At 41.1% G+C, this 13,884-nt stretch overlaps 2 protein-coding genes across 6 annotated transcripts in view; one reads left to right on the top strand and one right to left on the bottom strand.

The window, feature by feature from the left end:
- LOC143343479 (venom dipeptidyl peptidase 4) overlaps positions 1 to 13,139 on the top strand; it is a 199,812-nt gene extending 186,673 nt beyond the window's left edge. For all 5 annotated transcript variants that reach the window (XM_076768423.1, XM_076768421.1, XM_076768422.1 and 2 more), the window contains 3 exons: positions 7,164 to 7,324; positions 9,821 to 10,032; positions 11,014 to 13,139. In XM_076768423.1, the coding sequence (XP_076624538.1) occupies positions 7,164 to 7,324; positions 9,821 to 10,032; positions 11,014 to 11,109 (469 nt within the window). In that variant the 3' untranslated portion in view covers positions 11,110 to 13,139. The remainder of the gene's footprint in view (positions 1 to 7,163; positions 7,325 to 9,820; positions 10,033 to 11,013) is intronic.
- On the bottom strand, positions 12,966 to 13,756 carry Rpi12 (RNA polymerase I subunit RpI12). The gene is made up of 3 exons (XM_076768424.1): positions 13,495 to 13,756; positions 13,193 to 13,409; positions 12,966 to 13,106 (listed from the first exon to the last, which is right to left on the bottom strand). Exons 1-3 carry the CDS (start codon positions 13,625 to 13,627, stop codon positions 13,082 to 13,084), a joined length of 375 nt encoding a protein of 124 aa, XP_076624539.1. The 5' UTR covers positions 13,628 to 13,756; the 3' UTR covers positions 12,966 to 13,081.
- Between the last annotated feature and the right edge of the window lie 128 nt (positions 13,757 to 13,884).

The following is a 13,884-nucleotide window of genomic DNA, read 5'->3' as shown; positions in this document are numbered from 1 at the left end:
AATTATAGGGAGAGCCTTTCCGACGTCGTGGCACCCCAGACCGGAGGCTGACTTATCTGGCGGACGACGCGGTAATCCACTAATCCGGCTAACAAACTCGGAACGTCCAACCCTTGTTCCGCCCGCCGGACGAATACGCGCCCCTTTTAAATGAACTTCTTTCCCCGGTTATCGGCTTGGGGGACCGGGGCTAGAATTACCTTCTGCCCTGTCTAAATTTATAGACTGATCCCTGGACGGGTCGCCATCGCTTTGTCGCCTCGTATTTTCTCCTGGTCCCGTCGACGGGACGTCTGAAACGGGATAAGTAATCGACACGAAGCTTAGCGTGTCAGATTCTTGGTCCTTTGGGATTATACGCGAGCATCGAAACGACGACAAGTTTATTTGGGATCAACTTTCCGTAACGTGACGGAAATTGTACTCTTAAAATAGAGTGTCTACTTCCATCTTAGCCATTGTTCCAAGATCACCATATATTGTCAGATTATCTGTTTCCTATTTGCTATCTCGCGCTACAGTCGTGCAGCGACGCCTGCGGTACTCGCCAACAGAGGGACACCCAACCTTCACCTCTCTCGCAAGTTCTCGACCGACCATAGAATGCCCTAGCGTTTAAGACAGGTTGCTTTATCGATGAATTCACTAGCAGGCTCAGCTATTGGACCCTTAAGTCAAGTTGTCCAAGTGATTTGGAATCGCCAAAAGCATTGCCTAACACGTAACAAGATCCGATCGTCCTCGGATAATTTCTACGATTGTTATTGCTAGTTTGAACAGTCTGCTATCGGGAATAACTCGAAACATGAAGCTAACTACGCTTTGCCAACGCAACCTGAGCATCGAATTTCACGAAACGCTTCGATTTCAAACAGGATTGCCGAACGTACACGAAGGAAACGCACGCGTCGATCCTTGGCATTCCGCGTTTAATGGAAGGTTCCGATAACCAAAGAGCAAAGAGGAACAAGAATAGCAAGACCAAGAAACTGGGAGGGGTAGGGGAACGGGTGACTCGGATTACGAAAAGCGGTCCTTTATCGCGCCGACACTCTGACGAGCGCTTATCTTCCGCGAGCAATCGATTCCGTTCGGGTATCTTCACGCAGCATCGGAGGCGAAACGGCGCGGCGGATGGAACGACGCGAACGGAGGCGGTCTATTTTAACCGACATTTCCTCCTCTCGCAGCGAGCCCCAGCATCCCGTCCGGGCGTCGGTGGCGCTGCCCGTCCCTGGATCCACGTTGCAATGTTTTGCTGGCGCGTCGCACCGCGTCCGGCCCGTAAAAACCGAGTCGTGAAATTGGAAGCCGGCCAAGCGATTGCGGAATCGGCCAACTCTCTTTAACCTTTGCCCTATTGCGCGGGGTGTTGTCGGGCCTGCGTCCCTGTCACCGTTTCTCACCCACTTCTCTCCCTCGTTTCTCCGTGCTCGCCACTCTTTCTCTCTGATTTTCCTCTGTCTCTTCCCAGTCCTTTTGCTCTCCCCGTGTTGCCATTCTCCCTTTTTCTCGTTCACTTTTTACCCCTACCGTTCCCGCGTCCTGCAGCCTCGCTAGTTTCGTCCTCCACCCACATCGTCGTTGTTTCTCTCGTTTCCCCACCTTTTTGCTCCTCTCATCCCCCGATCGCTATCAATCTCTCGGTCCAGCGATGGGAATGATGTCCTCGCGAGCGGCACCGATGCCGCCCAGTGAATCGTTTTCGTATTCGTCGGAGGAAAGAGCTCGGTTTTCCGATTGATGCTAGCACAAATAAGATAAATCGTTCGATTCTTGGTGGAACGCTCTGATAGCGCTTGCGGCGAAAGCTCAGCTTTGGAAATATACTTTTCCCATCGACGTAGATCAGTGGTTCCCGAACGTTTCGGAATTGCGATGAGCTTTAAATACACTTTCAAGTTTTTCTATACCCCCACTTTGAGAAACACTGAAGTAGACAATTACGAAAGATTTTGGTACCTTTACCGTTCATTCTAGCCTTGACAAATCCAACCCTAACCTTTGGCGATCACAATTTAGGGATCCACCTGATTATTCTTCCTGATTCTTCGTGAAAAGGTTTTTAACTAAATTAATATTGTTTGGTAAATGTTTATTCGTCGAAGAATCGCCAGTGCTTGCTTCCATTAAAAATTTTCGAACGTTCATTGAATTAGCCACGTTGGTATCTCGACCCACTCGCGTTAACGTGCTCTCTCTCTACCTCCCTCTTGTTCATCCCTTGGGTTTGTACACTCACCGCTGGTTTTTTCGCCACTTTTTTGCCGAACTTTTTTCCGTCATCGAGCCAGCAATGTTGCTGTCTCGTCCCCTGCGATCGCTTCATCGGTGAATAACCGACACCCTGACCGAAAGATAAATTCTTTTTCCCAGAATGGTGGGGCGGACCTATGATCCATTTAGTGGTGATATGAGCCTACAGAGATGCATATAGCGTCGTCATCAGGACACAAACAGTGTTTCCCCATCACATACAAAACTGAAAATAATTTTTGTTATTTTTCCAACGAGTGTTACACGCATCCGGGGCCGAATATCCATTGAACCGAGGAATAAATAATTCCTGTTTCCTCTTGCGTGGACTCTATTGCCTTTGGAAAACATTTACAAAACTAGTACACGACTAAAACATTATTGTACTTGTATTTACTTACGTTGAATTTAATTTAGTAGCCTTTACTTACCGTGAATTGCTCGAAACTTTATCGTGGGCCACTTTAAACTCACTGTGGACCACTTCAAACTTATAGTGGGTAGCTTCAAACTTGTCGTGGGTCATTTTAAACTTACCATGGGTCACTTGCAATGTATTGCATCCTGTAGTTATGATTGAACCCAATAAATAGTCGAACAGTTGTAAGTGCAAGCCATCAGAACGGATTGCCTACCGCAAGTGGAGTGTGAAACAAAGAACATCGCAACAAGGGTAAAGAGCGAGGAAAAAGTGAACAATAAGTGTTATGTAAAAGGAGTGGAAGGGTAAAAATCGAAACGAAGTGGAGAATAAAAAGAATACCGGTTAATGAGCAGAGGGTGGAAAAGAAACGAAAGTCGAAGAATTCAAAGCAACGAACAAAGTAGTACAAAGCGAGATATGAAACATGAAAACAAAATGGAGGGTGAAGAACGAGTGGCGCGCGTTACAGGAAGGACTGGAGGATACTGAGTTAAAGGGGTGCTTGAAGAGGTAATAGAGATTGAGAACAGCGGGACCAAAACGATAATCGATGAAGAAGGATGAAGAGCGAGAAATGAGCGATAGACGAGAACGGAAATAGGTTAAAGAATTACGGCTAGTAACGAGAAAAGACTTTAAACATTTTTAAATTTCAATGGTTCCATCTATTGTGTTTGAGTCCTGTTCAAGACTAGTATCTTTACAGAAAAATGAATTCAATTATAGAAAACGTTTTTACCCAACGTAGTTGTATATATGAGTGGTCGGTGTGTGAAACAAACATTGTACTGTTAACAGCAGTAATAATATAAAAATAATAACATATTTTTCTTTCCAAAAATAAATATATAATATGTCCATATCGATCGAATGCATTGCATTGGTACATTTATTAAATACACATTAAATTTATTATTGTTAAATTGAAACGCGTTACCGTGATGCAATTTTGCTGTTATCTATATTATCGTGCTTGTCATTCCTTTGATCTAAACCCACCCTGGACACCAACAACGTGAGGTCGAAGTTAATTAAACAGAGAACCAGCAAGTGGTGGCGAAAACAACCGACTCAGCAAACGTTGTGGTGTCTCTAATAAAACAATTAGTTATCTCTAGAAAGACGAAAGATAAAAATTATTAGGATAAGGTTTGAAAGTTCTAAGGATGGAGGAGAAACATCGAATTTAATGTGAACAAATTACATAGAGATTAGGTTTGGAGCTGCACCATGCAATTATATAATTACTCTGATATGAAACGATACGTTTTTCATTAATTTGCGTTATGAAATCGTAAAAAAAAACTGACCATGCTGCGGGAGATAGAGTGGACGCGTTCGTCGAAACAAAATAACGACTCGATTATTTTCGAGAGCCTCGGATTTCAATTTATCGTGTTCGCCACGTGGTGTCGCATATCGCGGGAACACTCTGAACCGTAGCGAGCCATAATTAAAAATAAAAAAGTAAAAAACAGACAATTACAGTTAACATTCACGGCGTGGTGTTTAATTTCAACAGCACGCGATTGAATTTATGTACCAGAGATATAATTTTGCTTAGAGGACCTTTGATTTTCTTTGGAAAATATCTGTATATCAACTTAAACATTTATGTAAAGTGCAGGTATTAATATTTTAATAATACAAGGTTTAAGATGTGCTCGATAATAATGGATGTATTATCTAGAAAAATGAACGAACAACATCGATTTATATATTGGATTTCCGAACAATAGTACTACCAACTTTTAATAGGGAACTACATCGTACATGATTATGGAAGCGCGCCAAAGGCAAACCATTGTTTGCTTTCATTTCCCACGACACATAATGCAACATAACATAATAAAAATATAATATAAATAATTTGGTTTGATCCAAAAGTCAACCTAATTTATCTAAAAAGCCGCAAGTTGCCAGCCGTAATCCGTTAAAGGATCCAATCGAAGACAATGCAACGCGAACAGCCGTATCTCGGCCATCGAAAAATGAAATTCTATCTGAAAATCGTTGCTCGTGCGGAAACAGGGTCGTTGTTGGAGGAATAGAATTCAACGGGCGGGCTGGTCGATTTACGAGCTAAATAAATTTTAGGTAAAAAAGGAACACAGTTGAGAGAGCCGCTACTATTTCTATGGGCAACCGCGTGGTCGCCGCCACGGTTCCCCGTGGAACCATTATTATTGGACACGCGAGATACGGGAGACAATAGCTAGAAAAGATTGGAAGAAAGGAGTGTAAGCTCTTTTACCCTTTCCGATCGGAAATCACGTATTGTCTCGAGTGGGGGAAATCGAATGCACCATAGAAGAGTGTTTGGAAAAGTTTCCTGCTGATGCGACGGGCCATTGTCGATCGTTCGATGCGGAATTGACCGTTATATTGACCGCTCTTTGAATTCGACAAGCATCGCTGCGTATCCGTCTTTCCCGTTCCATTGTTTTCCTCAATTTTATCGCGATAGTTGCTTTGATTAACACGAGAACGTTGTTATTTTCGAATAACTGCGATGAAAACACGCAACAATACTTCGATGCAGCACTTCGCATTCTCGGAAGACTTGGCACGGGGTCCTGGCCTTCCGATCGATATTTGGATGTTTGTAGAAAACCAGGTACTATGACGGTGTAACCTATGTCCTATCCAAACGAGACTCAGAAATATAGACGTAACCCGAAGCTAAGCAGAATTTATTAACCTAACTCAGACCTAGCAAGGATGAGGGTTGAGGCTGCGGCATTAAATTTGGATAACTATAGTCAAACTCGGACCTATCATAATTTAACATCTACCTGGCCTAACTGATGGAAGGACCAGATACAGTAGCACAATTAGTCTCCGTGAAATCTGATCATTGAAAGGCTACTTTCTCTATAAAGGATGGGTGTTACCCCTAGTGTCGAACTGTTACCAACTAAAAACCACATGAGTCTACTTCTGCGCCATCTAGGGGGATCTGGGAATCACCGAAGGCTTGCAACCAGGACCCCACAAGACCCAGGGGAAAGATAATTATCGCTGCCGTCTTATATGCGAGGTTCAGACTAGTCTCTTACAAAGGGATAGGAATTATAGTCAATCGATTTATGCTAAAACTCAGATTCACCCTAGTATAACCTCTGTTTAACCTGTGCACGGAAGAGGCTAATCCTAGTTTAACCTACAATCGACTTAGTCCAAACGTATGCCCACCAAGCTTGTCCAGAACTTAGAATCACAAACACGGCTTTAACATTTATCATATAATCCCTAGACTAGAATCCTATCCGATTTATTCCAAGAAACTGTCCATATTGATTGCTCATTATTCTTGGAATAATCTCAAAACTTCTGAGAGACATACATAGAAGACTATTCACGCGACGTCCCGGTTAGAAGCTTGTTTCCACAAAAAGCCACATTTATATGTTCCTGGCATCGAGAAAGCACGACAGCGGAAAATGGAGGTTTGGGTGGTGGGGGTGAAAAAAAATGTCTAAATGGCCATTAAGCCACGTGCCATGAACGCGGAGTTCGGTTTACCAGAAGGTAACAGAGAGATCTTAAATTTGAAAGCTGCCAGTGTGATCCTACCGCGGAGGAGCTCATAAAAATCGTTCTTAAAGGATCGCCCACTAAAATGAATGTCATTCGCTGTCCTAAGTGCTCGTCCGCCCGGATGCATAATGCATTCGAGTCTGAGCTTTTTGCATTCGTGCGATGAAGATAGATTTCACAAGGAACAACGTGAACAGTGAGATATAGTGACAGCGAATCTGATGCTCCTCCTGCCCGGGAAACTCATAAAACAAGCAGTCAATCTTTATGCTTCGATAAAGAACGAGATACAAAGTGACTAAAGACTTTTTAAGCCCTTTGTTTAAGACAAAAGACTTTGCTTTGCAAAACAGAATGTAATCTGTGGAGGTTGCCAAGTGTTTAACATATTATTTGTTACATCTAATCTCAAACTGTCTTACTACTAGCCTTGCCAAATGACACACCACTTGCGTTTGAAAATATCGCCATCAGGGGGCTACGATCTATAATCGATTATTAGTGGCTTATCGATATCTAGGGTAATTCTTTTATTCTCGAAAATCCTCGCATCTCAAGCAGGATCTGTTAAATAAGCCTCGATCCTCGTGCCACTTCAGCCTTTAATGTCAGATCCTCGAGGACATACTTAGTACTATTATTCCTCGTTAAAGAAAGATTGTTACAGCTATTAACGATTAAATACCCAGTATTTAGACTCTCGTCGACTGTTATCGTTCATCGAATTCCCATTTCCCTTGGAATCTCTACACTTTTTCGTCGACTTGTTCCCCTCTCGAATCCATCAGCCTGTTGATCCCCCGACACAACCTACCATTAGGTAACTAAAGCAAAAGATCGGACCGAGAGCAGAGGATGGCTCCTGTGAAATCACGACGTATCTCGAGGTTCCGTTTTATTAACGACCAATTTCGCGCGTCAACGATTCTCCCTCTGGTTGCAGATATTTACAAGAGACACTCCCGTTCATCGACCGTACCAAGACAGCGATATGGGGCTGGAGTTATGGCGGCTACGCGACAGGCATGACGCTCGCTAAGGATTGTCACGGTGTCTTCAAGTGCGGCATGTCCGTGGCACCTGTAACAGATTGGGCTCTTTACGGTGCGTATACAAGGGACAATATTTTCATTCATGCTGAAACCGTGTCAGTTAAATATCTTTTCATTCATGAGAACTGCTGGTGCCGATACCCGTTTATTAAACTCCTCAAACCACTAAAAGATTATAGTTTAAATCAAATGAACGTTCGATCACTGTGTTCGGGTCCTTATCAGGGATACCAAGTTTATGCACCCTCCGTTGTTACGTAATCGGCGTCGATAGCATCTAGACTTGTCATTATAACAGCACATTATTATCTACATTATTGCACAATTGGCCGATGTGTCTATGGGTTTGCCATGGTTTATGGTTTATCGTCATTTAGCCACTAAATTACTATGTAACTTCGTTAAGATCACCACAGAATGCTTCGTAACTTCCCTAGTTCTTAAGGGGGAGGCGGGAGATTTAAAAAGTTTGAGAGCCATTGACTTACAACGCAGGCGGTTTAAATATCGAAGCAAATCGAACGAAGAAGAAGAACGATAAGGAGTACGAGGCGTCGCCGGTTCGATTCGACTTCGTCCGATTCAATCATCGCCGGAAGCTGGTCGCAATCGACTGTGCTCGCGCATCGAGATATCAGATTTATTTGCCCGATAAGGAGTCATCGCTCGGAATCGAGTCGAGCATGCAGACGTTCTATCGTCGTCGTCGTCGTCGATGCACATTTTTAACGCCACAGCTTTTTCCTTTTCTCTGTCGAGAACCCTCCAAGTCCCATCTCCATCCCCTAGATATTGATCGTGGATGATATTTTTTTTCCACTTCACCCCTTGCAACATTGTAACAGGGTCAACTCGAGTCACCGTTAGATTATTTATAACTTTCTTCTACGTCGATATCGATACAACAAAATTTAATTCCTTTACTCGCTCGTGAGCTTACTTTATTTATTGTAACCAGTTCACCGCACCGTTAACAGAATACAAATACAATAAAATATATAGACTGGTTCGACCACGATGAAACCAAGCGGCTCAACGAGGTGGCTTCATAACCTACCCTCAAATCGCCACATACATAGTTCGGTTATACCGAGTGCAATTAATAATTAATTACCTTGCAACACGGCATTGCAACAGAGTGGACTCGAGGCGCAAAATTGCCAGATACTTGACTATTCGAGCGCTTAACTACGATAGAATCGATGATTCTACCAAGCTGGCCAACAGCACGCGCTATTGTTTCCCTGCTTATTTTCGTCTGAAACGCGAAAAATGCGTTAAATCTGTCGGTTGTGAATCATCGAGCGCAAACATTTCGTTAAAAATGTTTGTTTGCAACGTGATGTGAAATGATTCGGCCATTTTTCACGTCGTGTTCGGCCCGGACGCGGCGCTTCCGGTTACGGGGATGCCCCCATGGAACGCGGCAAAATTTCATCGCCTTTCCGCCGCAGCCTTTTTCTCCGCCGCGGTTCCCATTGTTGCGTACGAACGGTGGAAAAGCTTAATATCCCCAGCACTCGCTGTGAACGCGGACGTATTATAGGCGCGAAGCAATTTCCTCGCAGGCCTCCGCGGATTAATTAAGTAGCACGCTGGGTGTAATTCACGGGGCACAATTACGCGCGAAGCGTGGCGTTTTTCATTCGTTGCGTTTCCTTCGTTGGCGAGGCGATCGCCTGGGAACGACTGAAACGGATGACCGTCTGGTCGGGGGTGTTTAATTAAATCTTTCGAAGACATCGTTAAACGGTCGGGATTGTCGTGTTTGCGAGCGTTTAACGATCGGATTAATTGCAGTTCCCGGTAAGACGAATTAACGGGAGAAATAACGATGGAGGCCAGTAAGCGTTTGAATACGGTTGAGAGCGGAGTTATAGCGAGGCACGCATTTCTGGTGAGACTAACTCTAGTACTGCTGTCAAGTGGTGTGTTAGAATGGAGGTGTGTAGATTCGGGGAATTAGTTAACTCGAGATATTAGAAAATGGAGAATGAAGTAAACTCGAGGTACTGGAAAATAAAGAGAATACGATCGTAGTGGGAGAAACTGAGAAATTAATTAACTAGATGTACTGAAAAATTTCGAGTTGAGGGAATTGGAGAGTAAGGTAACAAGATATAACGATCAAACTAATTGCAGCTAGCAGTAAAACGAATTAACGAGGGGAATAACAACTTTGAGAAGAAAACTTTTCGATAGAGGATGGAGTTAGTGTAGTGGTAACATTTCTGATGAAACAGTAGTTCTGTTGTTTAGTGGCACATAAAAATAGTGGCGAGTGGAATTGAGAAATGTATGCTTGAGTTACTGAAAAATTAAAAAACAAAAAGTTGGGACCGTGTAATTGAGAAAGGGTGATTTGAGGGGATAAAATTAGAAAATAAAAATTAGAAAATAAAAAGAAACGAGTAAAATGGCGAACAACCAGAGAATAAAAATTTGAAAGTGTTAGGAACTTGAAAAAAAAACAGTAAAAACGAAAAATGGAGGTCTAGTGAAAAAAGTTATCCGCGTAGAATAACCTTACAATTACCGTAAATTGCAGATTCAATTTACACGGAGAGGTTCATGGGTTTGCCGAAGGTCGACGACAATCTTCACGGTTACGAGGAAAGCCAACTCCTCAACAAAGTAGACAATATTAAAACGAAGATGTACTACTTGATCCATGGAACTCTGGACGATAACGTGCACTATCAACAATCTCTGTTACTTGCCAAGGTTCTCGAGCAGAAGGATATACTGTTCCGACAACAGGTATTTTATTAACCCTGCAAGCATTTATTTATTTCACGCAGCGGGGCCTTTAGAACGTGCAGAGTTAGCTAAATTTCTATTGAAATAATAAATAATATAGAAACTTGACCAAGCTAATACGTTGCAAAAGAAGCATCCTCTAAAGACGTTACGAATATAAAAATAGTGAAACAATTTTTTACTTAATAGAAAATAATTTGAAAGAGTAAACGATTTAAAAGGTCGTACAGGAAAAGCCGCGAAATTATTCCCGTTTGCGTTCGCTTACGTGCTTCCTTGGCGTTTCGAAATGTTTTACATTGACGATTAAAATCTACAGAGCCGGCAGGAAACTGCATACTCGTAAACAAATTCTGCCGCGCATTCAACTTTCGCACGGAGGCTTTTCATTTAAATAATAATCGCAGCCTCGGGCGAGACCGGGCATATTTCCGCTGCAATCGTTCGCCGCGGGTTTTCTGTTTTCTTTTCGAAAATAACAAAGCGTCTACCTCTTTCTCCGAGACTTCGTTGTTTCGTTGCACGCGCTATGTCTCTAATTTTTAGCATACATAAAGGACGCGTCGTCGTTAAATAAATCTCAACGATTCGGGACATTGGCGGATTAACGAGTTGGTGAATCGATCGATCGATAAACTAACTTGTGTGCTTATTTATCGATGAATTAATTTATTAGTGATGAGTTCATGAGTTTCAATGTGTTTCCTATTTCAAATATTTGCCGCCAGGTGACCTATTGGTAATGTAGCTCCCTGTTACACATTTGACTTAAGGGGGCAGCTCTGTCCTCCGACCAATAATTGCCTTTATGAATTTTCTGTTCATAAGAAGGAATAATTAGCCTAAATATGATCAACGACAGTATACTCTGTATTTAAAAACACTGTTTATTTAGCTTCCCTAGTTATATTTTGCTTCGGGCCCCCATGCGTGTACACCTTTATTGTTACTAGTAGTTGAAGATTGTCATTTTCTGCGCAGACGTATACGGACGAGGATCACGGAATTGCTCAATCGAGGGCTCATCTCTATCACTCATTGGAGAACTTTTTGGACGAGTGCTACGAAGCCTCATGATCGCAGCGTCGATTTGAACCGACAATCTAGAACCTTTCCGTCACCTGCCTCACATTCCACCTGTAAATACCTTGTCATTTGTACATACTCGATGTACAATATGTAATATGAAGCATTAGTGTATATAATCGAGAGAGAAATTAAATAGGTACGCTCGACTCGAACAATCTCGAGCGCTGAGCACCACCTCCTCACGTCTTTGTGCTTCCTGATAGGTGTGGAAAAGTACCTTATTTGAAGAAAAAGTTCCCCAGGATCCGAGGGTCGAAAGTTGATTGGAATTATTTTCTGCTGATATGACTGGTAGGTCTAATTGTATTACTATAATATTTTAGCCGGTCTTTGAAATGGCAAGTGTACAACAAAAAGTATCAAAAACCAACGTCGCATAAGACTGCCAACGTTTAAATTGTGTTCATTCGTTCCACATGTTCCTAGCAGACGTTGGTACCTAAAATTTTACTGGTAATTGTTTTACGTACTTTGTTATCTCAAGATCACTGACCAACCATCCCTACCATAATATTAACTTAGAAAAACACTATATCTGCCGCTTAACTCATGAGGAGAAGATAGAAGAAGATACGCTTAGCATTCGCGATTTGTTTGAGTCGAATATACTTAGAAGTTGTTGAGAAGTACCGGACTGGTCTGTAGAATTTTTTTAATATATTTTTTCGAGATGATCAGTTCACCTGTTCATCGAAGGCCTAACGGATCCAACATAAATCTCTATATATAATAAAGTAACAATGACGGAGAAACACTGCGTCTTATGGAAACCCCCGTACGAGTAACTTTCACAGAAATTAAAGGCGCGCAAAGTTGAACGAATTCAATGGAGATTTTACAACTTCGAAAGAAATGAATGTTGTCAAATACTTTGTTGTTAAAGGAGAAACATTATTGAATGTTGTGCCACACGTGGTGACGATAATGGAGATCGGTTTTTTATATAACGAATCATATAACATGTTCCTCTTACGTTTCAAGCGTTGTTTTACAATTATGCGAGGCAAGTGAGATTTGGATGCGAAGCAAATGGTTAATAGTAACTCTGAGGGATGTTTATAAGAAATACACAGCTCGGATAACGTTTCTGAAAGAAAGCTGAAGAAATATGTGCAACGATATCGTTGACGATATTTAATGTTTTTTATTTAGTTTAAACACTGAGGGTGATGGTGCACAATTCGTAAGTTCTTATTAATAGTTAATGCTGTCGTTAACGGAGCTTTTATTATTTTATTATCGTTCACGTAATACAAGCTGCAAGCGCCAGCCATGTTGTTTTTAGGTTATGAGTATAATTGCATAACGATAGATTGTGTAAACTAATATAATCGTTGAAGAGCATTGTTTAAATCTAAAAATAAATTTCTTCTTGTTGATTTATTAACATTAGGATAACGGAGCCTTCAACTATCGTAGTTTAAGACTTTTCTCGTTGTGTATATAATTAAGTTAATGGACTGTTCGTTAAAAATTCCTGGACGTAATATAGTGCATCTATTTCTCTTTACTAATAAAAAAAAAATATGATACCGCGACTACTAGTAATATTTAAGTCTATCTGTAGCATAAGCGATGTACTAACAAACTCTTTAAATACGACGATTTTATAATGAAAGGACCACTGTAATGGTTTCAATAATGAATCAACAGACATTTCTTAATCTAATTGTTAACTTTCATTCCAACATATTGTACAAAATATTTAATCGAGTATATACAATTAAGAATACATAATTAAAAGTACCCAACAAGTAACTAGAACAAAAATATAATGATAATCCAGCGGTATTATGAAATTATTAATTGTCCCTTCATTGATATTTGTTGAGTGTATCATGAATAAAGCTCTATGTTTTATTAACAGAGAGTGTTCATGTTTCAATAATTGTCCTGGAATGATCAATTTAACAACATTGTTAGTACCCTTATATATTCGAATGTATGATGTAAATTTATGTTAAGAGTTCTCTGTCTCTTTGTATCTGAAAAAATATTAAATGTTTATATATAATCTATTGCTATTGCCATAATCTGTACGTGTATTTTAATCTCACTAGGAAGAACATACTTGCACTTTGTGCATGTATAAAACACAGTCTGTCCTTCATCAGCAGATCTCAACTGCAAGGTAGCGTATGACATTTTATCATTTTGACACTGTGGACATTTTCGTTCCACTATCGGACCGTCTGCGTCGTCTTTGTTATCGTCCTGTTGTTTCGAAGGCCCATAAACATTTTTGTCGTTAAAATTAATGGTGTATGACATAGCCATGTCCCCGAAAGCTAAAGTTAAAATCATACGTAGCATCGAAACCCAGCATAAAAGGATAGTAAACATGTGTTGCAATGGTAAAAATATTACGGATACCTTCGGGACCCCAAGTTCGTTTGCAAGCGTAACATTTAACGTCTCCTGAGTTACCCAAGAGCGGCAAAATTGACCCACAATCGGAACAAAAGCCCGGTGTACTTATAAATGAAGTATCATTGTTCCCCTCCATTCAGAATTCGGAACAAACGCAGCGTAACGTTTCTGACAGAATAACGCGATCAAAAATTGAAACCCACGTGTGATTGAAATAAGACAATCCCTCTACGACCATGAAACAATGAGATACAAAATTGGACACCTAGTATAACATCATGCAATCGTCTCCCTACGAGATATGGTTTAAGTTTCTGCATGAGTTTTGATTAATAATAGTATAAGAACAAAGTTTTGTATATAACATGTTTAAATTAACAACATTCGAACTTA

This window comes from Colletes latitarsis, chromosome 7 (genome assembly GCF_051014445.1).
Source record: "Colletes latitarsis isolate SP2378_abdomen chromosome 7, iyColLati1, whole genome shotgun sequence".
In the NCBI taxonomy this organism is placed as follows: domain Eukaryota; kingdom Metazoa; phylum Arthropoda; class Insecta; order Hymenoptera; family Colletidae; genus Colletes; species Colletes latitarsis.
This window is presented reverse-complemented; position numbering and strand designations above follow the sequence as displayed.